General features: G+C 39.6%; 2 protein-coding genes across 4 annotated transcripts; one reads left to right on the top strand and one right to left on the bottom strand.

Moving 5' to 3' along the window:
* Positions 1-295: 295 nt before the first annotated feature.
* LOC140142100 (uncharacterized) lies at positions 296-9,713 on the top strand. Of its 2 annotated transcripts, none has more exons than XM_072164057.1 (2): positions 296-592; positions 5,667-9,713. In XM_072164057.1, exon 2 carries the CDS (start codon positions 5,678-5,680, stop codon positions 7,964-7,966), a length of 2,289 nt encoding a protein of 762 aa, XP_072020158.1. In that variant the 5' UTR covers positions 296-592; positions 5,667-5,677; the 3' UTR covers positions 7,967-9,713. The 2 variants fall into 2 exon arrangements, with proteins under 2 accessions (XP_072020158.1, XP_072020159.1); XM_072164058.1 differs by having other exon boundaries at positions 296-583.
* A 1,166-nt stretch (positions 9,714-10,879) lies between these two features.
* On the bottom strand, positions 10,880-22,420 carry LOC140142101 (UDP-glucuronosyltransferase 2A3-like). Of its 2 annotated transcripts, none has more exons than XM_072164059.1 (4): positions 21,464-22,420; positions 15,131-15,350; positions 14,171-14,390; positions 10,880-13,472 (listed from the first exon to the last, which is right to left on the bottom strand). In XM_072164059.1, exons 1-4 carry the CDS (start codon positions 22,376-22,378, stop codon positions 13,181-13,183), a joined length of 1,647 nt encoding a protein of 548 aa, XP_072020160.1. In that variant the 5' UTR covers positions 22,379-22,420; the 3' UTR covers positions 10,880-13,180. The 2 variants fall into 2 exon arrangements, with proteins under 2 accessions (XP_072020160.1, XP_072020161.1); XM_072164060.1 differs by lacking the exon at positions 21,464-22,420 and adding an exon at positions 16,784-17,152.
* Positions 22,421-24,611: the final 2,191 nt, after the last annotated feature.

Genomic DNA, 24,611 nt, shown 5'->3' on the forward strand with positions numbered 1-24,611 from the left:
CGCCCTTATGCATGTTTTTTTCCGGCCGGGTCATGCATGTACAATGTACCTTATCTAAAATGCTATAAAAATCAACCAGCCGGAACTTAACTGATGACGTCAATTATATAGCTGAACTAACTCTTTGACCACAAAATATCGTCATTATTCCGAAGTTATGGAGGTATACTAGTCTCAGGGAAAAGGTAAGGGCAAGTCTTTTTATGAATTGTTTGACCTTGGGAGTTGGTATTCGCGTTACAATGCATACTCAACACACAGTGCTCAAGATTATTACTTGCTGATGCTCTATACGTGCAACACGTGTATTGAAGCTTATTGAAGTAGGCTATATACCAGGCCGTATGTACTTACTTGCCATCAGCCAGAAACCATTCATCATCTAGTATTCATCTAGTTATAGCAGTTGAACGCCGAAACAAGCAGGAAAAGCTAGGAAGGGTTTTACAAATCTCTGTGGTTTTACTGATTGGGATGATACCTTGGAAGTAGTTGAGTACAGAACGTAAAAAAAGCAGTGATTTATAGTTGGAATCCTCTATCTCGTCGCCTATTTTATTCTTTCCCACGCTTTGAACTTGAAGTAAGTCATGTGAGTAGAGGGCAAAATTTGTGAGTTTTTGCGTTGCTTGTATATATAAAAATCTTGTAGAATTTTTGCAATAAGTATTTATGTTTTTCTATTGTATTTCACCTATAAAGTAAAAAAATGTGATCAGGTACGTAAAATGGCAGCATTTCCCAATTTTTTGACAAATTTTCTGACTCGCCAGGAGGGAACCCGACGGCATCGCGCGGGCACAAGACTGCGGAACCCCGGGTGCGGAACTCGTCTTACATGATAGTAAGGGACCGTTCACAAACACTTGTGGGGGACCTGATGAAAAAAAAAATCATCGGGAAAATTTTTCCACCCTTTCCAGATCTCAAAAAAAATCAGCCCCCCCCCCTCTTTTGACATGAAAATTATGGGTCAACCCCATAGAAAAGCATATAGCTATTAAACTCAATTTTTCCGGGAAATACTGTGGTCAATTTTTCACCCCCCTAGGAGGGTCAAAACGTTTAAGGGCCCCCCCATTTTGCATCAGGCGCCTCTAACAAGTGTTTGTGAACGGTCCCTAAGTATATTGGTCGTTATGACTATCAGGTGTTGTGCGGGCACACCCTCCAGACAGGTCTTTGAAAAATCTCTTCTGTAAACATTGTTGACTGACGCTCTATTGCGTACCGGGTATTGAATAGTATATTCGTGTACCGTGTAGGAGGCCTGTAGACACGTAATTATTTAAGTCAGGTTCAGTCATGGTAGGTATTATAGTTTATGTAAAATTATAAGGGGCTGGCATTTTCTTCGAAATGGGGGTCCCAAATTTACAAAAAGTCTGCGTCAACAAACTTGCGACCCACCCCCTATTTCGGCAACAAATATTTTATGACCCCCCGCCCCACACCCCCCAACCGATATACCTAATACTCCAATTTGCCAAAATTGTATTGAAATCAGTCTTTTTGAATAAAATAAACACTATCTGTGGTCATCTTGTGACTCCTACATTTTGGTCATCAAAAATTGTATGGACCCCTCTATTTTTCTTTCTAAAAATTTATGAACCCCCAGTAGGCCTATATTTGTACCCCCCCTTCAGAAGAAAATGCCAGCCCCATGCTGGTCAAAGGTCTCCGACTTTTCTCGTGGTGTGACACGCAAGGCTCAAATTGATTGTATGCGTAAACCTTCCCTCCTTCGGGTTTGTGGATAATGTGGAGTATGTCAGGCCAATACGGGGGGTGGGGGTGCGACCGGCATAAGTCAAATTGCCTTAGATTGTTGAAAATTCACGAAATTTGGTAGGAAAGATCAACGATGCAAGACAAAAGTGTGGTCCGTTCATGTTGAACCCGGGACCTCATTCACTAAAGGCAAGTACCCTAACCACTAGGCCACGCGGGTCATTCGGGGTCACCTGGGGTCAAATTGCCATAGATAGTGGCAGGTTCATGAAATTTGGCGGGAACGACCACCGAAACGAGGTAAAAAAATGTCAAAGTCTTTTTTTTTTTTTGGGGGGTAATTCGAGGTCTTCTGGGGTCAAGTTGTCATAGATTATTGGAAGCTCAAGAAATTGGGTGGGAAATTAACGACCACCTAAGCACGACAAAAATTTCAAGGTCATTTTGGGGTCATTCGAGGTCAGCTGAAGTCAAATTGCCATTGTTGCAGGTTCGTGAAATTTGGTGGGAACGACCACCGAAGCAAGACAAAAAATGCAAGCTCATGTTGGGGGTCAATCAGGGTCATCTTCATAGGTCAAGTCCCCATAGATTATTGCAGGTTCATGAAATTGGGTGGGAACAACCACTGCAAAGCGAGGCAAAAATGTCAAGGTTATTTTGGGGTCAATCGAATCGGGGTTATATTGCAATATTAGTAAAACCTCTGGAATGTTTTCTGGTCAGTTGACAAAATAATGAGGCCAAATTGAAATGAAAAAAAAATCCCACCCGGACGGGGCACTCGTATGCTTCGTGTAGGCCCCTATCTATCAATAGGTAGACCTCTTTTGACCCCCATTTATCTTCCTTTTTAGCTTACAACACTTGCTCGGTAACTGTTTAAACTCGCCTTCATTCTGTATTCAAGTATGAAACTTGGCCTTGCATAAAATCCGATGGTCCTTTACCGCCGAAACCTAAGCCGGTTCAATTGTTATTATGCATTTTTATGTAGGCCCCCTACCCCCTTGATATCAACTACCTCCGAGCAGTGCAGCTTTGCCCGTCCCTGTTATGCGGCTCACACACTATAACAGGAGGCTATATATTAGACTTTTTTGTGTTATGAATATTCATGAGTTCATAAATATTAATTACTGATTTAAACCTATGATCTCAACACAAAATTTAGACGTACCTCAAAATTTTCGGTCACAACTTTGACCTTCATCAGGAGGCTGGCAACCGAAGTTCGGGATCAGTGACCTTTTGGACACTTGACCCCAAACCTTGGTCGTACACTCTGGGTAACTTGTATCGGCCGCGGCCCCCGTCGCGATTGAGTGATGGTTGGTTGACTCTGATGTAAATTGACTCCTTCACACCCCTTTCAAAGTATCCTGCGTACCGGTCAAGGATTTTGACCTTGTCCAAATCAACTTGGTGGCCGGGGGATTCAATGTGGATGTGCTGGGAGACTTCCGACGAGATTGTACCCGGACGACGGTGTTCTAGGAATCTGGTTTTTAACGATCTTTCCGTCTCACCAATATATGATTCCGAACGCTGACCCCTCATGATTTCCCCTGATATGGATATAATATACTGGTCCGGCAATGCCCTTTCTCTCAATTTTGTCTTTGGGCGAGACAAGTAACTGCCGCAGAGTTTGAGTAGGTTTGAAAATCCGAAGCTGCCGATAATTCTACGTAGAGCTTCGGATGTTCCCTTTACGTAGGGCAGAACTACTTGTCCCTTTTGTCTCGATGTTTGTTTTGTTCATGTTGCTGTTCTTGGATTTAGCTTCCTTGGATTTGTAGCTTTGTCAAAAGACCAATTTGGATAACCGCACTTCTTACAAAATGTCTTAAGTGCACTGTTACCGGGACTGTTACTGTGCGACTTTTCCTGCTCTATGTCCTCTTGTTCAGATATGATGCTATCCGTTCTGTGGTGTAGGGTTTGAATTACACCCAGTTTATGTTGAATGGGCTGATTTGATTGGAAGTTCAAATATTGATCCGTATGGGTTGGTTTCCTGTAGATTTTTATTGTCAGCGTACCATCTCCCTGGATAGCTGTGTGTATATCAAGAAAAGCTGTTTTCCTCGCCTTCTGTTGTGAACTTGATGTCAGGATCTAATGAATTTAGGTGATCCGTAAACTCCTGCGCGTATTGTTTCTTTAGCTTTCTATGGGTATCATCGACATAACGGAACCGCCACAATGGGGGTGGGGAGCTGATCTTATGGCTTCCTGTTCTAATTGTTCCATATACAAGTTGCAGACGATCGGGGATACCGGTGATCCCATAGCCGCGCTATGGATTTGTTGGTAATAATTTCCATTGTATAAAGTAGGGCCTAGGTACAATTTAAAGGATGTCTCCGGCGATCACAACAATATGCCTTATATGATAGAAAATTATCAAGCACGAATCGCGTTGTTTTGCGAGGATGGTCGTGCAGAGCTGCCAACTCTCCCTCTTTTCGCAGGAGACTCCCTACTTTTAAACCTTCAGAACCCTTAATTTTTGGTCATCTCCCTGAAAAGGAAATGGTTTCATCCATTAAGATGTACACATTTTGACAAATCTCCCTGATTGCAACAGGAAATCTCCCTTTTTTCAAGATTCAAATGTTGGCAGCTCTGGTCGTGAAATATTGATAAATGTCTCATTTAAGACAGATCATCAGACCATCACGATATGCAAAGTAGGATCAGGGGTTACTAACCATAACCCTAATCATAACATCTAACCCTATCCCTAACCCCCGTAAACCCTGATCCTATGTAGCATATCTTGTTCTAAATGAGACATCTACCGCAATATTCCAGTCTCATTTGCTGCGGCACCCAGATTCAAAACAAGCCGGGGGCATTCCCATTTGGGAGGTGACGCGACGAGTATGTAGATCTATTTTTAGCATCGCTGTCAAGCAAAGACCACATTGGGTTTTTTCATGGACATCGTGCTTTATTCGTGCTTTATCAGTGTCACCAAAAGACCCGTAATTTTAGATTTATCACCTAAAATCTATGTTCTCACGTCACCCCAACATGCCAACTGTTCCGGTTTTTTAGGTGCAAACATGGACTGTAGAAAAGGTCCGTCTAGCGTCTCTAACCCAACATGCCTAAAGAGCCCGGTGTCGGCAATACGCCTGTGTATATTCATAGTTAAGTGTCGCTCCTCGGGAAACCAGCCTGATTCACTTATCAGCACGCAATCAGGGAGGCGTATGCCTATTATATCCTGTTCAATATTGGTTAGTAAATGGCAATAATTACGGGTAAAAACAGGGTAACCCGCTGACGTGGAGGTGTAGTGACAGTATTGTGAACACTCTTGCACAATTTGTGAATGATACTAAGTGACACACCGTCAGATTTGCAGCTGGCATGAGTTTACGGGCAAAATGAGCCCACAAAAATAAATTACCCGCTATCACTAAAAAACATCACAAAAGAAACTTAATCCACCTAACTGTGAATACAACAATGCATAAATATACTGGTAATTGGAAAAAAAAAAGACCAAAAAGCTAGTAAAAAAAGTGCTTCAGCTGTTTATATATTGCACTTTCCATTTATTAGGCCAAAAATGGAATGCTCTGGAAAACAGCAGACACTACTTTTATGACCAGACAGTAACATGAGTAGATTTATTTCGCCTTAGGCATGGATAGTCTTGCAAATATGGGCGAAGTTTCCCTCTGGCCATCCGATATGCCATGAGCAAGCAGGACTACAACTGGTATCTACTGGTCAGTTTATACTCTCATTTCCACATAGATCTGTTGTTTCTAGTTGTGAGTTTAAGTGATTCTTCAGGTAGTTTGTCAAATTTCTGGCAATTATTATATTGCAAGGTAATTAATATTCTTGCTAGAAAGCAACGATACCTATAATTCGCTATTCATTGGTTTTTTTAATGTTTATATTTACAGGTTTGCTTAAAATGGTTCTGCAGCGAACACGAAGAGAATGGGATTACCTTGATCCTCAAGTGTGTAAATATTGTAGACGCGTGTTCTACAATAGACAACGCCGTTATCTGCGGCATCTAAGACATCATGAGCTTTCAATTATTCCATATTGGTATGACTACAAACGTGCACGTGAATCAAAAGTAAGGAAAGAGAAATTCAACAAATATGTTTACAAACCCGTTACCAATAAATCATCAGTAATATCAGTAATAGTTACCAGCAGGCCAAAGAAGATAAATAAGGCTTCATCATCTGTGACACGTCGTGACAAAGTAGATGCAGGACATGTGTCACTGTCATTTACAAACGAGTCTTCAGATAATCACAACGTTCAAGAAGGAATCTTATCACCATCCGGGTCACCATCAGTGACATACCAGGCAGAACATATGCCACCGTCATTGGCAAGCAAGTCTTCACATCATTACAAGGCCCCAAAACGAGTTTCGTTACCGTTAGTGACAGCTCGCGACAAGTTTCTGGAAGGACATGTGTCACTGGCCTCTACAAATGATTCTTCACGTCATGAGAAACATGTGAAAGGACTTGTGTCACCGTCATTGTCTCGCGAATCTTCAAATAATGACAAGGTTACGGCAATGTCTCCGATATTAACTGTTGATAGCTCGCATCGGCACAAAGTCCAGACAGGACATTTGTCGACATCATGGACATGTGAATATCAATATGACCATGAAGGCTTCACAAGTTCAGTCCGCGTGGAAACACATTTCAAAGAAAAGTCAGATAAAAGTATTTACCTCAAAGAATGCTTCGCCAATCCAACCAACTTTGATACTCCTGAACAGATGCACACGGCACGGAGGCCTTATAAATGTCAGTATTGTAGTAAAGACTTGTCTAATTTGTCTGATTTGATAGCACATAAAAGAATACACACCCAGAAAAAGCTCTACAGATGCCAATACTGTCATAAAAGTTTCATACGGTCACGTAACTTACAAAAACATGAAGAGATCCACACCAAGCAGACAATATGCAATATTGGCTTCTCACCAGCCAAAGATGCCGTGGGATTACCCAAAAGGATCGACACTACAGAGGAGCCTTGCAAATGTGAGCGTTCATGTACCTGTTTGCGACATATGTCCAATTTGATAGTAGACAAAAAAGCGCGCACGGACGAGATGTATTCATGCCCATATTGCAATAAAGGTTTCACTACATCAAGCAAATTGAAAGTACATGAGCGACAGATGCACACCACAGAGAAACCTTTTAAATGTCAACATTGCAACAAAGCCTACACACAGTCACATTACTTGAAAAAGCATGAATCGATCCACACTGAGTCTTATAAATGTCAATATTGCAGCAAAATCTTGTCTTCCGCCGGTCACTTGCGACGACATGAACGTATTCACAATAAAGTAAATATTGATCTCAAGCCAAACAAATGTCAATATTGCAATAAAGGCTTCGCACGGGCAAATGAGTTGAAAAGACATGAACGGACCCACACCACAGACAAAAAAGCGCGCACGGACGAGAAGATGTACCGGTACCCATGCCCATACTGTTACTACGGCTGCAATTATCCAAGCCTATTGAAAGTACACGTACGACGGAAACACACCAAAGAGAAACCTTATAAATGTCAATACTGCTATCAAGGCTTCGCAGATTCCAGTTCTAAGACACTACATGAATGGATCCATTTCAGCGACAAGCCAAACAAATGTAGATATTGCAATAAAAGCTTCGCACGGTCAAATGACATGAAAAGGCATGAAAGGACCCACACCAAAGAGAAGCCTTACAGTTGTAAATATTGCAACAAAACCTACGCACAGTCACATAACTTGCAAAAACACGAATGGACCCACACTGAGTCGTATAATTGTCAATATTGCAGTAAAACCTTGTCTTCCGCCGGTCACTTGCGACGACATGAACTTATTCATAATAAAGTAGATACGAGTTCAATGGAAAAACACGAGCAAACCCACACGAAAGAGAAGAAAATTCACAAATGTCAATATTGTTGTAAAGGCTTCACACGATCGTCTAACTTACAAAAACATGAACGAATCCACACAAAGCCTATGAAGTGCCAAATCTGCAATAGAGGCTTCGCAAATTCAGATAACTTGAACCGACATGTACGTATCCATACCAATGAAACGCCTTACAAATGTCAATTCTGTAATAAAAGGCTTCAAACAAACGACCAGCTTAAAAAGCCACGAACGAATACACACTTTGGAAAAACCTTACAAATGTCAATACTGCGATAAGGGTTTCGCAGCCTCAAATAACGTGAAAGACCATGAACGGATCCACACCAAAGAGAAACCCTACACCTGCCAATATTGTAATAAAAGTTTCTCGACGACAAGCACAGTGAAAGTGCATGAGCGGATACACACCAAAGAGAAATCTTATAAATGTCAATACTGCTATCAAGTCTTCGCAGATTCCGGTTCTAAGAAACTACATGACTCGGTCCATTTCAGCGACAAGCCAAACAAATGTAGATATTGCAATAAAAGCTTCGCACGGCCATATGACATGAAAAGGCATGAACGGACCCACACAAAAGAGAAGCCTTACAGTTGTAAATATTGCAACAAAACCTACACACAGTCACATAACTTAAAAAAACATGAATTGACCCACACCGAGTCTTATAATTGTAAATATTGCAGTAAAGGTTTGTCTTCCGCCGGTCACTTGCGACGACATGAACTTATTCATAATAAAGTAGATACGAGTTCAATGGAAAAACACGAGCAAACCCACACGAAAGAGAAGAAATTTACAAATGTCAATATTGTTGTAAAGGCTTCACCCGATCGTCTAACTTACAAAAACATGAACGAATCCACACAAAGCCTTACAAGTGCCAAATCTACAATAGAGGCTTCGCAAATTCAGATAACTTAAACCGACATGTACGTATTCATACCAATGAAACGCCTTACAAATGTCAATTCTGTAATAAACGACCAGCTTAAAAAGCCACGAACGAATACACACTTTGGAAAAGCCTTACAAATGTCAATACTGCGGTTTCGCAGCCTCAAATAACGTGAAAGTCCATGAATGGATCCACACCAAAGAGAAACCCTACACCTGCCAATATTGTAATAAACGTTTCTCGACCACAAGTACAGTGAAAGTGCATGAGCGGATACACCCCAAAGAGAAATCTTATAAATGTCAATACTGCAATCGAGGCTTCGCGGCTTTAGGTCCCATGAAAGCGCACGAATGGACCTATAGCCGTGATAGCACCGACAGGCCTTACATTTGCCAATACTGCAAAGGTTTTTCTTCCTGTTCCTCAATACGACGACATGAACTTAAGCACTTAAAGAAGCCTTAATAATAAAATGTCAATATTATAATAGAGATTTCATGGAAAACCCTGAAAGAACTAATGAGACTGATGGTAATAAGAAACTTTATTGCTAGTCAACTTATGTCACTTAAAGCCATAGTTTACGATCGTTTTTGAGTTTGGTCATTTTTTACATTATTTTGTTTTCAGAATCTTCCTCTATTTGATAGGCTCATCTCCCTCCCCAACATATTTTTTCATCAATTTTTTGACCAAAATCTATATTTTTGACAAAAATCATGTTGAAAATGGCGATTCATATTAAAGGGGTTTGACCAGATCGACAGCCGCATCCTACCCTACTAGGCAGCCGACAGCCGCATCGACAGCCGCATCCTACTTAGACTACCCCGTAGTCCACTTGCCCATTGTGCATACTCTGGATATTGTATTTAAGCTTAAAACTCTGATTTAATTAATGTGTGCACAATTGATAGATTTTCACATCTGATCAGTCACCCTACTCCCTCTGTTTGTTAGCTTCCCAAGTGGACTACTGACATTGCCTTGCGGTTAAGATTTTTAACACGGGACTCTAGGGAGAGTTAGGCCAATTTCTGGCCTAACTAAAATTGGGCATGATGTAATGCATCTTTAAATGGATCTGCCGTGTGATTGGTCGCCCATACCTCGCTATGGTTTAAATCGTCTGGGCCCGCGCCATTCATTGCGGCGCTTTTGTGTAGACGCGAAAGTTAATCTCTCATCAAACATCTATCGCGTACTTGTGGTTAATGGACTGATAAACAAGTATGCTTGACAGTGTGTTTTAGAGAGCAAAGTCCAGGGGGTAAAGTTCTGCTTACAATTCAAAGTTCATAGTCGAAATTTCGGGGTTCGCTATCAATAAACTGGTAGATTCCAAAATCAGAATTGTTCAGTATTAAAGTGAGCCGTATATAATTATGCAAGATAATATTGCATTCAATTACTTTTATTGTCACTAATCGTCTGATATTTTTAACTCTTTATGACCATTTTACTATTGAATACTTTAATTTTAATAAACATCAGTATAATTTTGAGTTCAACGAAATGGGTTCATCATGACTAATAATAACATATTTTTAATAAAATTCGACTATGGCATAGTCTACATCCTACTTTATTCTATCAACATTTGCCGTCGGAAGAAACAAAACAAAATAGAAACAAATCTGACCAGCCACCCTTTGATTTCTTTTTATCCGGTTACACTAAACTTGACCATTCACGCAAATCATTTTTTAATCTTTGACAATAAATTGCCTTTCTTTATTTTTTCTTCTTTTGTTCATTTCTTTTCATACAATTATTGTAAATATTATTAAAGGGGGGTAACCCTATTGGTTTTGGATATGGATTGTCTTTAAAATTACATAATAATATCAAATATCGCCCCCTTTATGCTGCTTTGTGAAAAAACGAGAGCATTTTCGGCGTAAATGTGAATAAATAGCCAAATTTGCAATCCAATACCTTGGTATACGTGAATTGCATTCTGGGTAGGCAAGCAACAACAACCATTTCCGTTCGTATGACGAATTTAATGCTGACATGCTGTACAATCAATGCCCGGCCCGTATTGAACGAAAAATATTTGTTTTTTTTGTATCGTTTTAGGAAAAAAGGAAACAAAATATATTTCCTCTTGCAATATGTACATTTCAAATGAATATAAAAAAGTTTGGGTTAAAAATGGAGAGGGAAAAAAACATTCCGACACCGGATTTTGAACCGCTACCTGATTTACCTCTCGGGTAGAAACATGAAGCGCGCTAACCGACTGAGCTAATCGGCCCGCTGCCTCCATCGTGGAAATTTTATAATTAAATACGGCACACCGTTTAGACACGTCTCCTCAGCAGTTAGTGTGGTTCGCTTTTTTCACAGAATGTGTATGACGCGAAACCAAAGTAGCTGTTGAGGCGACTGATATTACGAGCTATTTCGTTCATAATTCCCGGCCCAGAAATCAAAGTATTTACCATTGTTTACAAACTGGTATACCTGTAAAAGCCGCTGTGTTTCATGATTTCTCCGGAAATACATCGACTTGGAGCGTCAAATTTCAGGATAGTAATGAGAAAAATAGTATCTATTATGTGATACTAAAACCTCATCAACAATGAAAAAAATGGGGGGGATGATGCTGTCGATCGGGTTACGGACCTTTAAGGGGGTACTACACCCCTGTGGTAAATTTGTGACTATTTTTGCATTTTTCTCAAAAAATAATAACACACTGGTAACAAAAGTTATGGATATTATTGGGGCAAGGAATCTAATTACTACACTGAAATTTCAGTGACTAAAGACAAGCGGTTCAGTTTATATGATAGAAAATGAGGTACATTCTAGCTGTACCTCTTTTCTTATCATAAATAACGAACCGCTTGTCTTGAGTCACTGAAATTCCAGTGTAGAAATTGGATTCCTTGCCCCTATGATATACGTAACTTTTGTTACCACTGTGTTATTAGTTTTTTGAGAAAATTACAAAAATAGACACAAATTTATTGAGGGGTGTAGTACCCCCTTAACATAGCATAATTATGTCTACTTAATACATAATATTCCAATATCATGATGTATTTTACAATATTTCCATTTTTGGTGGACCGCATATATATTAGTGTATGTTACTGGTTTACTTAGTTACTAGCTTACTAAATGACTAACTATTTGGTCTTAAATGGGCATATCTCGAAATGCCACGAAGCTATAACCTTCAGAGTGGTGTCAAATGAAAGTGAGAGAAAAAAAAGAAATACAATAAAAATAAAACACTGGTATCATTGTATATTATTCTAGATTTGTGTTGTATTATAGCAAAACAATGCCAAAACAATTAAAACATTTTGCTAGATGTTTTTCATTGCGATTAATATCCCACATGTGATTTTTGTAATAGTACAGATAATTTGAGAAACTTTATGTGTCAATTGTTACATCTTGTTTAAAAGGGCATTTCGTAATCCACAGCATCATCCCCCCACTTTTCTCAAAAAAAGTTGAAAGAGACATAGGCGGGGTAGACTATGCCATGTTTGGCTTTGATAAATAAAAGCATGTTATTAATGTTAATCATGATGAAAGCATTTAGTTGAACTCGAAATTATACTGATATTTATTACATCAAAATACTAGTATAAAATTGTTATGAAAAAGTTTATATAATTATATTAGTGACAGTAAAAAGTAAAGTGTACGTAGGCTTATATTATTGAATGCAACATATCATAATGTCATAATTGTATTGGCACTTCAGTACTGAACAATTCTGAGTTTAGAATCTGCCAGTTTATTAATCGCGAAATTCCATGTTAAAAATAGACTATGGACTTTCAATTTTAAACGGGATTTTGAACGGGTAAAGTCCCTAACACTCATACTGTCAATCATACTTTAACCGCAAGCAAATACAAGACGCGCTCATGCACACACTGACGCGTTCATGCAATTACACAACACAAAAGCCGCATACTTGTGTACCATGTAGTTATTAATGGTATGACATGCAGGTACCCGGAGGATTTAAACCATAACGAGATCTGGGCGACCAATCACAAGCCAGATCCATTTAAAGATGCATTACATCATGGCCAATTTTAGTAGGCCAGATTTCCGACAATCTCATCCATAGAAGCTCATAGACAGCCGTGTTAAGCATGAAAACCACAATCCAAAGTCAGTCGTCCACTCGGGAAGCTAACAAACAGAGCGAGTAGGGTGACTGAAAAGATCAGATGTGAAAATCTATTTTTGTGCACACATTAATTAAATCAGAGTTTTAAGCTTAAATACAATATCCAGAGTATGCACAATGGGCAAGTGGACTACGGGGTAGTCTATAGACGGGGAGCTCTTTTCATTAGCCTATCAGTAAAGCTATATAGTCAATAAGTGCATAATAAAACCGTCATCATTATTGTTACCATGGTTACATGACAATTATACTATTGTGGATACGTCATCACATAATACTCATCAAAATATAAAGCACTCTGCTCGATACAGCGGATAATTCATGCTCAAAATATAAATTTAAAGACATTGTGATATATACATTCAATGACCATGACAACGTGTGACAAAATGAATGGAATAGAGCTGAATGGAATTGTAACTATTCAGTCTTTTGCCTTTCCCGTTTAGTGTAGCAGCATCGTGATGCAAATCTACAAAGCAAAATCCATAGATAAATAAAAGTAACTACTGAAACTAACATGACTATTCCAAGAAAACTATAAACGTCAATCAAGCTATATTGAATGACATTAAGATCGAATGCAGATGTTCGAAGATGTGAAACTCCTCCATGCCTGACAACTTTCTCCATCCAATACACAGTGCGTTGTGGAGCCGGCAGATGTTCGTCATGGAAGATGTTCGAAAGTCGACTCATTTTGGATTGGTAACTGTTAAAAGTATTAAAAAGTTATACAATAATTAACTGATCATCACACTCTCCGGTTTTATTATAAATGTTAATTTTTACTGTAATTAAAGCACTTCAGGCTTAGTCTTTCACAGGGCATTTATGTACACCAATGGTCATTACAATGGTGCAAAAAGTAGAAATTAGAACAAAATTGAGGGCGTTGCTGTGGAGCAAATTACTCATTATGGCTTTAACTAATCAATTATTTTGATTCAAACCTTGATCTTTCCTGTGATAAAATTTCACAGTACGGGCGAACTCTAATTATATTATAGGTCTGCATTTTCATAATAATTTAGCATCTCTAGGCCAATAATCTTCTACTGCAAACAAGCATCCCCGTTAGAGCGCCAATAAGATAATGCATAAGTCCGTTCAACATAACCTGATCATTTTGATCAAGAGGGCACACAACTTGACATCGAGAGCTGCATGTTTGGGTTTTCTACTACAATGCATTTTCTTACCTTGAAGTTGGGATCGTAAGATTGTTTTATAAGATTCATAAGAATCTTTACCTTTTTATACGCAGCGCTCTCTGGCGACCGACACCGAATGAATTACTGGCCAATGACGTGATCGTTTCCGAAAGCGCCAGGAATGACGATCAATCTCATTGGCACAATTAAAATATCGCTAGTAATGGAACCTATTATTACCAGCTTATCAGTTTACCTGTCATTTCTTAACACAGTTTCCACAGCCTGGATTAAAACGTCGCTCGTTAAAGATCTCAAATCAAGTTGTAAGCCGACACCTTTAACTTCAAGACGCTTAGCATTGTCCCACTGATCACTTTGTACCGGAATGCAAATCACCGGAATGCCGTGATAGATGGCCTCAAACACGCTGTTGATACCACATTGACAAATCAGTAAGCGGGTCTTCGGATGTCCTGCACATTTCAGAAAAATACACGAGATTTGAGTCACTTAAGGGGTATTAGACCCTGCCCAATTTGTGTCCATTTTGCATTTTTCTCAAAAATATAGCGCATTGGTGACGAGTAAGATATGTATATTATAGGGGCAAGGACTACAACTACTGCACTGGAAATTTCATTTCAGCACAGACAACAGTTGTGGAGTTACAGTCAAAAATGAGGGAAAACCAATATTTAATCAATAAATCAATAACTACTTGCTTTGAGTTGCTGAATTTTCAGTACAGTAGTTGTAGTCATTGCCCCTATAATATACATATCTTACTTGTCACCAATGTGCTATAATTTTTGAGAAAAATGCAAAAATAGGCACAAAATTGGACAGGGGTGTAGTACCCCCTTAAGTAATTTGTTTGCTCAGTAATTTGAATGCAAAACAATAAGGTTGTCAGGAATTTAGGAGAATTTGAGAAAAAACACCCATAATCTGAATGAGAGGATGGAAAATGAGGACAGAAAGATGCTTTCTATGTGCTTATTATTATCATTTCTTGAACAATGGAGAAGCTCCCAGAATAGAACGTGTTCACACAGCAGCAGCAAATGCCGCTAATATCATGAATATAGGCATAAGTGAAAGTTGAAAGGCATAGCTAGCGTTGAGAATGAAATTTAAAAAAGAAATAAGGGGGACGTATACGAGGAAACTAAGGTGACCTCACATATTCTCTCCCCCCCGAATCTGATTTTACCTAGAATATCATTTTGCGGTAGCCATTCTAACATTTTCACATTGGCAGGTAGAGTGGTCGGTGGTTGTCCAGCTGACTTTGAGATGACGTTTTGTGGAAGCTTAGCAAAGGCGTCGGCAAACACGTCCACCATGTGTGTATCCATGGCAGTGACGTAGCTTCCCATGGAGAATACAATGATTCCATTATTGCCAGAACTTTGCATAAAATCCTCCAGATCCTAATAGTAATAAAGAGATAAAATATCATAATGTCATAAATTTTCAAATATTATACCCGGGATAGTATACCAAACATACGAACCTTCAGCGGGAACAACAACTACATACAAATTGTACCTGGAAAGTGCGTCTGTGAACATGTGAAAAAGAAACCGTTATTATAATGGTTTCCGTCCGTGAAATATTATAATGGTTTCCGTCCGTGAAAAAGAAACCATTATTATAATCGTTTTCGTCCGTGAAAAAGAAACAATTGTTATTTTAAATGGTTTCTTTTTCATGGACGCACTTTTCAATTCAGATGATTTCATTTGACAAGAAATGGCATAATAGCACGCATGTTGCAATGTTGCAGATTGGTACATTGCTCATAGAACTCAACACCAAGATATGTGACACCTTCCTGAGTATCACCCGCAAGAGGAAGCCAAGCAACTACTTATATACCATCTTTGGAGAGGTTCTTGGCAGAGTCAACCGACATGAATATCTAGGTGTTATCATATCCCATAATCTCAATGGCTCACCAAATCATTAATTAAGTTAACCAAACAGTAGGCCTTCCTAGAAAAACACCTGAACCATGCCACAAAGATGTGAAGGTGAGAGCCTACAAGTCGTTGTTATGTCCTTGCTTATGGGATACACTGCCGAAGTCTGGAACCCGTAAACAACAAGGTTTGTGTATGCAGACTACCGTATATAGAACGATTTCTGTTACACCTCTCCTAAACAACTTCGGATTGGATTCCCTTCACACTCGCCGTCACTGCAAAAACCATCATGTTATTCAACTGTCACAACCACCCAGTCAATTTCAGACTTCTTCCATCATTCCAACCATCAGCCACCTACATAACAAGGCAAAAATCCTATGTTCAAAAACAGCATCCCAACTGCTACCAATAAATTCTCCTTCTATCGAAAAGTATCAGGATATAGAACCAATAACCAACTACCGCAGTCACTGCTCAAACCTCTGCCGCCTTCAAGGACTCGGATATGCCTACTATCAGGATGCTGCGTCCCCAGCAAGCTGCAATTCAAGCTTCAAATAAGATCTAAGCACCTTATACATTGTGCACTGATCTTCGTTTTGTTTGGAATTGTTTGTTTCTTCACTCTTAACATAGTGTACCAGTACTGGCTATGACGTCACCTCTCAGTCATCCTAGTAATAAAGCTTCCAGTTAAGCTTTTTAGGATTAAGCCATATACCAAGTACCAAGTCAGTGTGGCGAAATTTCTTCAACATGTTCAAGAACTGTCATCTTATCGGTTTCAGTTATATCCTGAATGAGATTCCCAGGCTCCGATGCTATACCCATACAGCCAACATAAGGTACATGTATAGAAAGAGAAGGGGCCTCAAGGAAGGAAGAAAGGCCGCTTCCGAAAAAGATTTCAAATACCACTGTCTTCATGGTCTTACCTTTGCTAGTGGTCGAGCTGGGTTTGCTGTAATACCTCCAACAGATATAACGTTTGGTTGGTATGGACGCGGAAAATCTAACACGAAATTGCCGTAAATAAACCAAATTTCTGCCTGGGATAAAGTTTCAAATGTTGAAATCTCCGGGTTTATGTTGTACTTTTGTTTCAGTTCATCAAGATATCTGTAAGTGATTTTCGACAGTTGCCGCTGAAATATGGAGTATATGGTATTTTTTAGCCTCTGTGTGAAGGTCATTTGATGCAAATAGCCGGTAAATAACTCCGGGCTGTAAGCGGGATTTACCGGGTTACAATACATCCGTATGCCACCTGACGGTGGTATTGCTGGCATAAAGGTCACAAAACGGACGTCTATGTATTGGGCAATTAACACGGAACATGCAAATACATTATGCACAAAGACTAGATCAAATTTTCCTTTTGCAAGTCTTTGCAAAAGAGCTTCATCGTTTAAAACATCTTTACAAAACGTTTCCATTTATCTTGGACGCATTAGATCCGAACTTACTGTTCATCTGTGTTGGTAGACATCATAATTTATGATTTTAAACTTTTGATCTCAACACAAGATTAGACATACCTCAAATTTTCGGTCGTAACTTCGACCTTCATTGGGAGACTGGCAACCCAAGTTTAAGATCCGAACTTGATTATGTCGAAGTAACTGCCATTTAACATAAGTTTGGACCACTTGATCGCAGTCTCCTGGGTCCTGTCTGATGAAATCGATGACTTATAATACTCTGCAGTGTATGAATGGTTTAACATGACTTTCCTGATAGAGGCGTCTCGATCAGCAGGCATTACTAAATGATTGCGTTCTATCATAGCTTTAGCTGCACTTGTCATGGAGATCATATGGCTGCCATCGGAATCGACTCCTAATACGAGCAGATACTTATCACCTGAACACCACACAGGGAACAGTGACATCAATGAGAAGAGTACACGTAAGAATATATTCAGGTAAAGCAAAATAAGAGTTTTGAGTTTCACGGTGAAAACAAGTTGTGGATATATCTTCATGCGTGTAGGCCTACTAGCTCCTACTACACCCGGTTGAAACATTGAACTACTACAGCAGCAACGTAATTATAAGCGCACACATTATACATCTGGCCACTGAAGCATGCACATTTCAGCGCAGCGTAGAACTGACCGAAAGTCTATTTTGCATAGTGCTAGTGCAAAACATAAGCCAAGGATTCTCAACCTAAACTGAGTAAAGTTAATGATAGATTTTATCGTATTTAAAATCTATGAGTTAATAGAGTGCCATTTTTGAGGACTCTGAAACCCTCAGTGAGGGGTGGTGCAAAGATTTTTGGCAGGCCAATTGAGGGGGGAGGGAGGCAAGCAACTACTTATATACCATCTTTGGAGAGGTTCTTGTCAGAGTCAACCGACATGAATATCTAGGTTTTATCATATCCCATAGTCTCAATGGCTCACCAAATCATTAATTAAGTTAACCAAACACTGCGCTTTCCTAGAAGAACACCTGAACCATGCCACAAAGATGTGAAGGTGAGAGCCTACGAGTTGTTGTTATGTCCTTGCTTATGGGATACACTGCCGAAGTCTGGAACCCGTAAACAACAAGGTTTGTGTATGCAGACTACCGTATACAGAACGATTTCTGTTACACCTCTCCTAAACAACTTCGGATTGGATTCCCTTCACACTCGCCGTCACTGCAAAAACCATCATGTTCTTCAACTTTCACAACCACCCAGTCAATTTCAGACTTCTTCCATCATTCCAACCATCAGCCACCTACATAACAAGGCAAAAATCCTATGTTCAAAAACAGCATCCCAACTGCTACCAATAAATTCTCCTTCTATCGAAAAGTATCAGGATATAGAACCAATAACCAACTACCGCAGTCACTGCTCAAACCTCTGCCGCCTTCAAGGACTCGGATATGCCTACTATCAGGATGATGCGTCCCCAGCAGGCTGCAATTCAAGCTTCAAATAAGATCTAAGCACCTTATACATTGTGCACTGATCTTCGTTTTGTTTGGAATTGTTTGTTTCTTCACTCTTAACATAGTGTACCAGTACTGGCTATGACGTCACCTCTCAGTCATCCTAGTAATAAAGCTTCCAGTTAAGCTTTTTAGGATTAAGCCATATACCAAGTACCAAGTCACTGTGGCGAAATTTCTTCAACTTGTTCAAGAACTGTCATCTTATCGGTTTCAGTTATATCCTGAATGAGATTCCCAGGCTCCGATGCTATACCCATATAGCCAACATAAGGTACATGTATAGAAAGAGAATGGGCCTCAAGGAAGGAAGAAAGGGCGCTTCCGAAAAAGATTTCAAATACCACTGTCTTCATGGTCTTACCTTTGCTAGTGGTCGAGCTGGGTTTGCTGTAATACCTCCAACAGATATAACGTTTGGTTGGTATGGACGCGGAAAATCTAACACGAAATTGCCGTAAATAAACCAAATTTCCGCCTGCGATAAAGTTTCAAATGTTGAAATCTCCGGGTTTATGTTGTACTTTTGTTTCAGTTCATCAAGATATCTGTAAGTGATTTTCGACAGTTGCCGCTGAAATATGGAGTATATGGTATTTTTCAGCCTCTGTGTGAAGGTCATTTGATGCGAATAGTCGGTAAATAACTCCGGGCTGTAAGCGGGATTTACCGGGTTACAATACATCCGTATGCCACCTGACGGTGGTATTGCTGGCATAAAAGTCACAAAATGGACGCCTATGTATTGGGCAATTAACACGGAACATGCAAATATATTATGCACAAAGACTAGATCAAATTTTCCTTTTGCAAGTCTTTGCAAAAGAGCTTCATCGTTTAAAACATGTTCACAAAACGTTTCCATTATCTTGGACGCATTAGATCCGAACTTGATTATGTCAAAGTAACTGCCATTTAACACTAGTTTGGACCACTTGATCGCAGTCTCCTGGGACCTGTCTGATGATATCGATGACTCATAATACTCTGCAGTGTATGAGTGGTTTAACATGACTTTCCTGATAGAGGCGTCTCGATCAGCAGGCATTACTAAAGTCACACTATGATTGCGTTCTATCATAGCTTTAGCTGCACTTGTCATGGAGATCATATGGCTGCCATCGGAATCGACTCCTAATACGAGCAGATACTTATCCCCTGAACACCACACAGGGAACAGTGGCATCAATAAGAAGAGTACACGAAGGAATATTTTCAGGTCAAGCATAATAAGAGTTTTGAGTTTCACGGTGAAAGCAAGTTGTGGATATATCATCATGCGTGTAGGCCTATAGCCCTACTACACCCGGTTGAAACATAAACTAGTTTCCTATTGACCTACTGTGCAAGGGCCCTATTGAACTACTACTGCAGCAACGTAATTATATTAAAGCTCACACATTATATATCTGGCCACTGAAGCATGCACATTTCAGTGCGGCGTAGAACTGACCGAAAGTCCTATTTGCATATAGTGCAAAACATAAGCCAAGGATTCTCAGCCTAAACTGAGTAAAGTTATTAATAGATTTTACCGTATTTAAAATATATGAGTTAATAGAGTGCCATTTTTGAGAACTAGAAACCCTCAGTAAGGGGTGGTGCAAAGATTTTTGGCAGGCCAGTTGAGTGGGGAGGGAGGCAAGCGAGGCTACTTATATACCATCTTTGGAGAGGTTCTTGTCAGAGTCAACCGACATGAATATCTAGGTCTTATCATATCCCATATAGTCTCAATGGCTCACCAAATCATTAATTAAGTTAACCAAACACTGCGCTTTCCTAGAAGAACACCTGAACCATGCCACAAAGATGTGAAGGTGAGAGCCTACGAGTCGTTGTTATGTCCTTGCTTATGGGATACACTGCCGAAGTCTGGAACCCGTAAACAACAAGGTTTGTGTATGCAGACTACCGTATATAGAACGATTTCTGTTACACCTCTCCTAAACAACTTCGGATTGGACTCCCTTCACACTCGCCGGCTCACCGTCACTGCAAAAACCATCATGTTCTTCAACTTTCACAACCACCCAGTCAATTTCAGACTTCTTCCATCATTCCAACCATCAGCCACCTACATAACAAGGCAAAAATCCTATGTTCAAAAACAGCATCCCAACTGCTACCAATAAATTCTCCTTCTATCGAAAAGTATCAGGATATAGAACCAATAACCAACTACCGCAGTCACTGCTCAAACCTCTGCCGCCTTCAAGGACTCGGATATGCCTACTATCAGGATGCTGCGTCCCCAGCAGGCTGCAATTCAAGCTTCAAATAAGATCTAATCACCTTATACATTGTGCACTGATCTTCGTTTTGTTTGGAATTGTTTGTTTCTTCACTCTTAACATAGTGTACCAGTACAGTAACTGGCTATGACGTCACCTCTCAGTCATCCTAGTAATAAAGCTTCCAGTTAAGCTTTTTAGGATTAAGCCATATACCAAGTACCAAGTCAGTGTGACGAAATTTCTTCAACATGTTCAAGAACTGTCATCTTATCGGTTTCAGTTATGTCCTGAAAGAGATGCCCAGGCTGCGATGCTATACCCATATAGCCAACATAAGGTACATGTATAGAAAGAGAAGGGGCCTCAAGGAAGGAAGAAAGGGCGCTTCCGAAAAAGATTTCAAATACCGCGGTCTTCATGGTCTTACCTTTGCTAGTGGTCGAGCTGGACTTGCTGTAATACCTCCAACAGATATAACGTTTGGTTGGTAAGGACGCGGAAAATCTAACACGAAATTGCCGTAAATAAACCAAATTTCCGCCTGCGATAAAGTTTCAAATGTTGAAATCTCCGGGTTTATGTTGTACTTTTGTTTCAGTTCATCAAGATATCTGTAAGTGATTTTCGACAGTTGCCGCTGAAATATGGAGTATATGGTATTTTTCAGCCTCTGTGTGAAGGTCATTTGATTCGAATAGCCGGTAAATAACTCCGGGCTGTAAGCGGGATTTACCGGGTTACAATACATCCGTATGCCACCTGACGGTGGTATTGCTGGCATAAAAGTCACAAAACGGACGCCTATGTATTGGGCAATTAACACGGAACATGCCAATATATTATGCACAAAGACTAGATCAAATTTTCCTTTTGCAAGTCTTTGCAAAAGAGGTTCATCGTTTAAAACATCTTCACAAAACGTTTCCATTATCTTGGACGCATTAGATCCGAACTTGATTATATCGAAGTAACTGCCATTTAACATAAGTTTGGACCACTTGATCGCAGTCTCCTGGGTCCTGTCTGATGAAATCGATGACTTATAATACTCTGCAATGTATGAGTGGTTGAACATAACTTTCCTGATAGAGGCGTCTCGATCAGCAGGCATTACTAAAGTCACATTATGATTGCGTTCTATCATGGCTTTAGCAGCACTTGTCATGGAGATCATATGGCTGCCATCGGAATCGACTCCTAATACGAGCAGATACTTATCCCCTGAACACCACACAGGGAAGAGTGACATCAATGAGAAGAGTACACGTAGGAATATTTTCAGGTAAAGCATAATAAGAGTTTTGAGTTTCACGGTGAAAGCAAGTTGTGGATATATCTTCATGCGTGTAGGCCTACTATATAGCTCCTACTACACCCGGTTGAAACATTAGATTCCTATTGACCTACTGTACAAGCGCCCTATTGAACTATTGAACGTTGAACTACTAAAGCCGCAACGTAATTATAAGCGCACACAAATAGGCCCTTCGCACTTGGTTATTAGTTTCCTGTTTACCGCCCGCATCCAAAATAAAAAATCTCAAAATAATTAATTATTTTATTTTTATTTCTAATTTTCTCATTTAAAATAACTTTCAACTACTTCTACTTGCCATTTTCTGACTTTAGTAATATCAACAATAATGATGAATAAACAAGGAGCTGAGTACACTCCATCTTCTTGACTTATTTATAAAATCAAATATTGTTGTGAAATAATTAAATGCCCGCTCAAGTCAAAACGAGTCGATAGTTGCTTGTAATAGTTCAAACTAAATAAACAAAATAAAAGATAATTAATAATTAAAAGTCACCTTGTCCCTTTTTCAAAATCTTTAACAGGAAACTAATAATCAAGTGCGAAGGGTCTTATATATATGGCCACTGAAGCATGCACATTTCAGCGCAGCGCCATGGTAGAACTAACCGAAAGTCTAAAGGCAGCAATTTTTTTTTTCACCGCCTTCGTCGGCAAAGTATTTATTTTTCAATTTTAATGTAAATCCTTTTATACAAAGTTGGGTGGGGGAAATTTTTTTTCACTCATCACTCATCAGTGAGGCAAATTTTTTTTTTTCGTCTCACTAGTGGGCGATTTTTTTTTCACTAGTGGGCGAAGTTTTTTTTTTCAAAAACTCCCATGCCCCACCTGGAAATCTAATAATGTGCCCCTAAAGTTGATAGAGTGCCATTTTTGAGGACGCTGAAACCCTCAGTAAGGAAGGGGTGGTGCAAAGATTTTTGGCAGGCCAAAATGTTGGGGGGGAGGCAAGCATTTTTTAGCAGATCGAAAGGGGGGGGGGTCAAGCGATTTTTGGCAGGTCGAAAGCCTGGATCGAAAGGGGGGAAGCGATTTTTGGCACAGATATTTTTGGCACCGTTTCTATATTACGCCCTAAAAAGGTGTAGGAAAACGTTAGGAGCACGATTAAATATTCAAAATTTCCTGCTCGCTGCGCTCGCATTATGATAAATCCAGGTTCCCAAAAAATCTTGCAGGGGGGGGCAAAGGTTGTTTGGCACGTCAAAAAGAGGGAGGGCAAAGATTTTTGGCACGGCCAAAGGGGGACGCAAACAATTTTGGCAGACCATTTTGAGAATTCACCACCCTGGTGGTACACATAATTATTGCACCACCCCTAGTTGTTAAATAGACTTGTTTAAAGTAATTGCAGCCGTTATGTCGTCCCTGTTGTAGATATCCTTGTTTTGTGTAATGTTTGTCCTATTCCCAGGGTCTCATGATTAAGTTTAAGTCCCTTGTTATCATTTTAAGCAAAATTTCTTTTACAAGGATGTTAGAAAAAATAAAAATTTAAACAACAATTTATAATAGTCATAGTTCATTAAATTTACAACCGTATGACAAAACAGGCGAAAATAGTAACTTTTTGCACAAGATTTGCAATTTAAAGAGAATTGGCCATTGTTCATTCTAGCCATTTAATGACATAACATTCGAAAAATATTATAAGGAACACTTGAGGTTTTGACTTTTAAAACCTACATTTTGGTCAAAAAATGTGCTTGGATAGGTAGTTTTCAACATTGAATTGCGTTATCTGGTGACCTAGTGACGAAAAGTATTTTTGGGGAAGTGTTAGCTTTTGTTTGATATAAAAAAAATCTGATTGGATGAAGGGAACACTTGAGATTTCGACAAAAACCAATCAAAGAGGCCCATTTTTCAGCTAGAAGCTCCACAGCTCTTACATTGCTATGCACTCAACCGTGTAGTGCAGTCAAAGACTGCGTGAAGACAATTCATTGCTTGTTGTTCTCTGCTTGGAAGCTCTTGGACGCAAATGTGTGTTCAGGTCCCGGTCCCCGCACTCCGTGCATCCGCGGGTATTCATGCTTGTCGAAAATTTCGCGAAATAAGGGGTGTTTTCAGATGAAGAAACGCGATTCGCGAAACACACAAAAAAGGGGTGTTTTTTCAAACCACGTGTTCGCGAAATTTAAAAAAAAAGGGTATTTTCATCGAGCAGCCTACGCGTTTCTGCCAGAAAGGGGTATATTAGAAATATCGTTCGCGTTTTAGCGAAAATAGGGGTATTGTCGAAGGGCAAATA

Source organism: Amphiura filiformis, chromosome 20 (assembly GCF_039555335.1).
Source record: "Amphiura filiformis chromosome 20, Afil_fr2py, whole genome shotgun sequence".
Lineage (NCBI taxonomy): Eukaryota > Metazoa > Echinodermata > Ophiuroidea > Amphilepidida > Amphiuridae > Amphiura > Amphiura filiformis.

Coding starts and splice junctions, on each gene's coding strand:
- LOC140142100 (XM_072164057.1), top strand. CDS start 5,678: ATGGTTCTGCAGCGAACACGAAGAGAATGGGATTACCTTGATCCTCAA.
- LOC140142101 (XM_072164059.1), bottom strand. CDS start 22,378: ATGAAGATATATCCACAACTTGCTTTCACCGTGAAACTCAAAACTCTT. Junction 14,391..15,130: donor ACCGCAAAATGATATTCTAG/GTAAAATCAGAT, acceptor TGAAATGTGCAG/GACATCCGAAGACCCGCTTA. Junction 13,473..14,170: donor ACTGTGTTAAGAAATGACAG/GTAAACTGATAA, acceptor TACTTTTAACAG/TTACCAATCCAAAATGAGTC.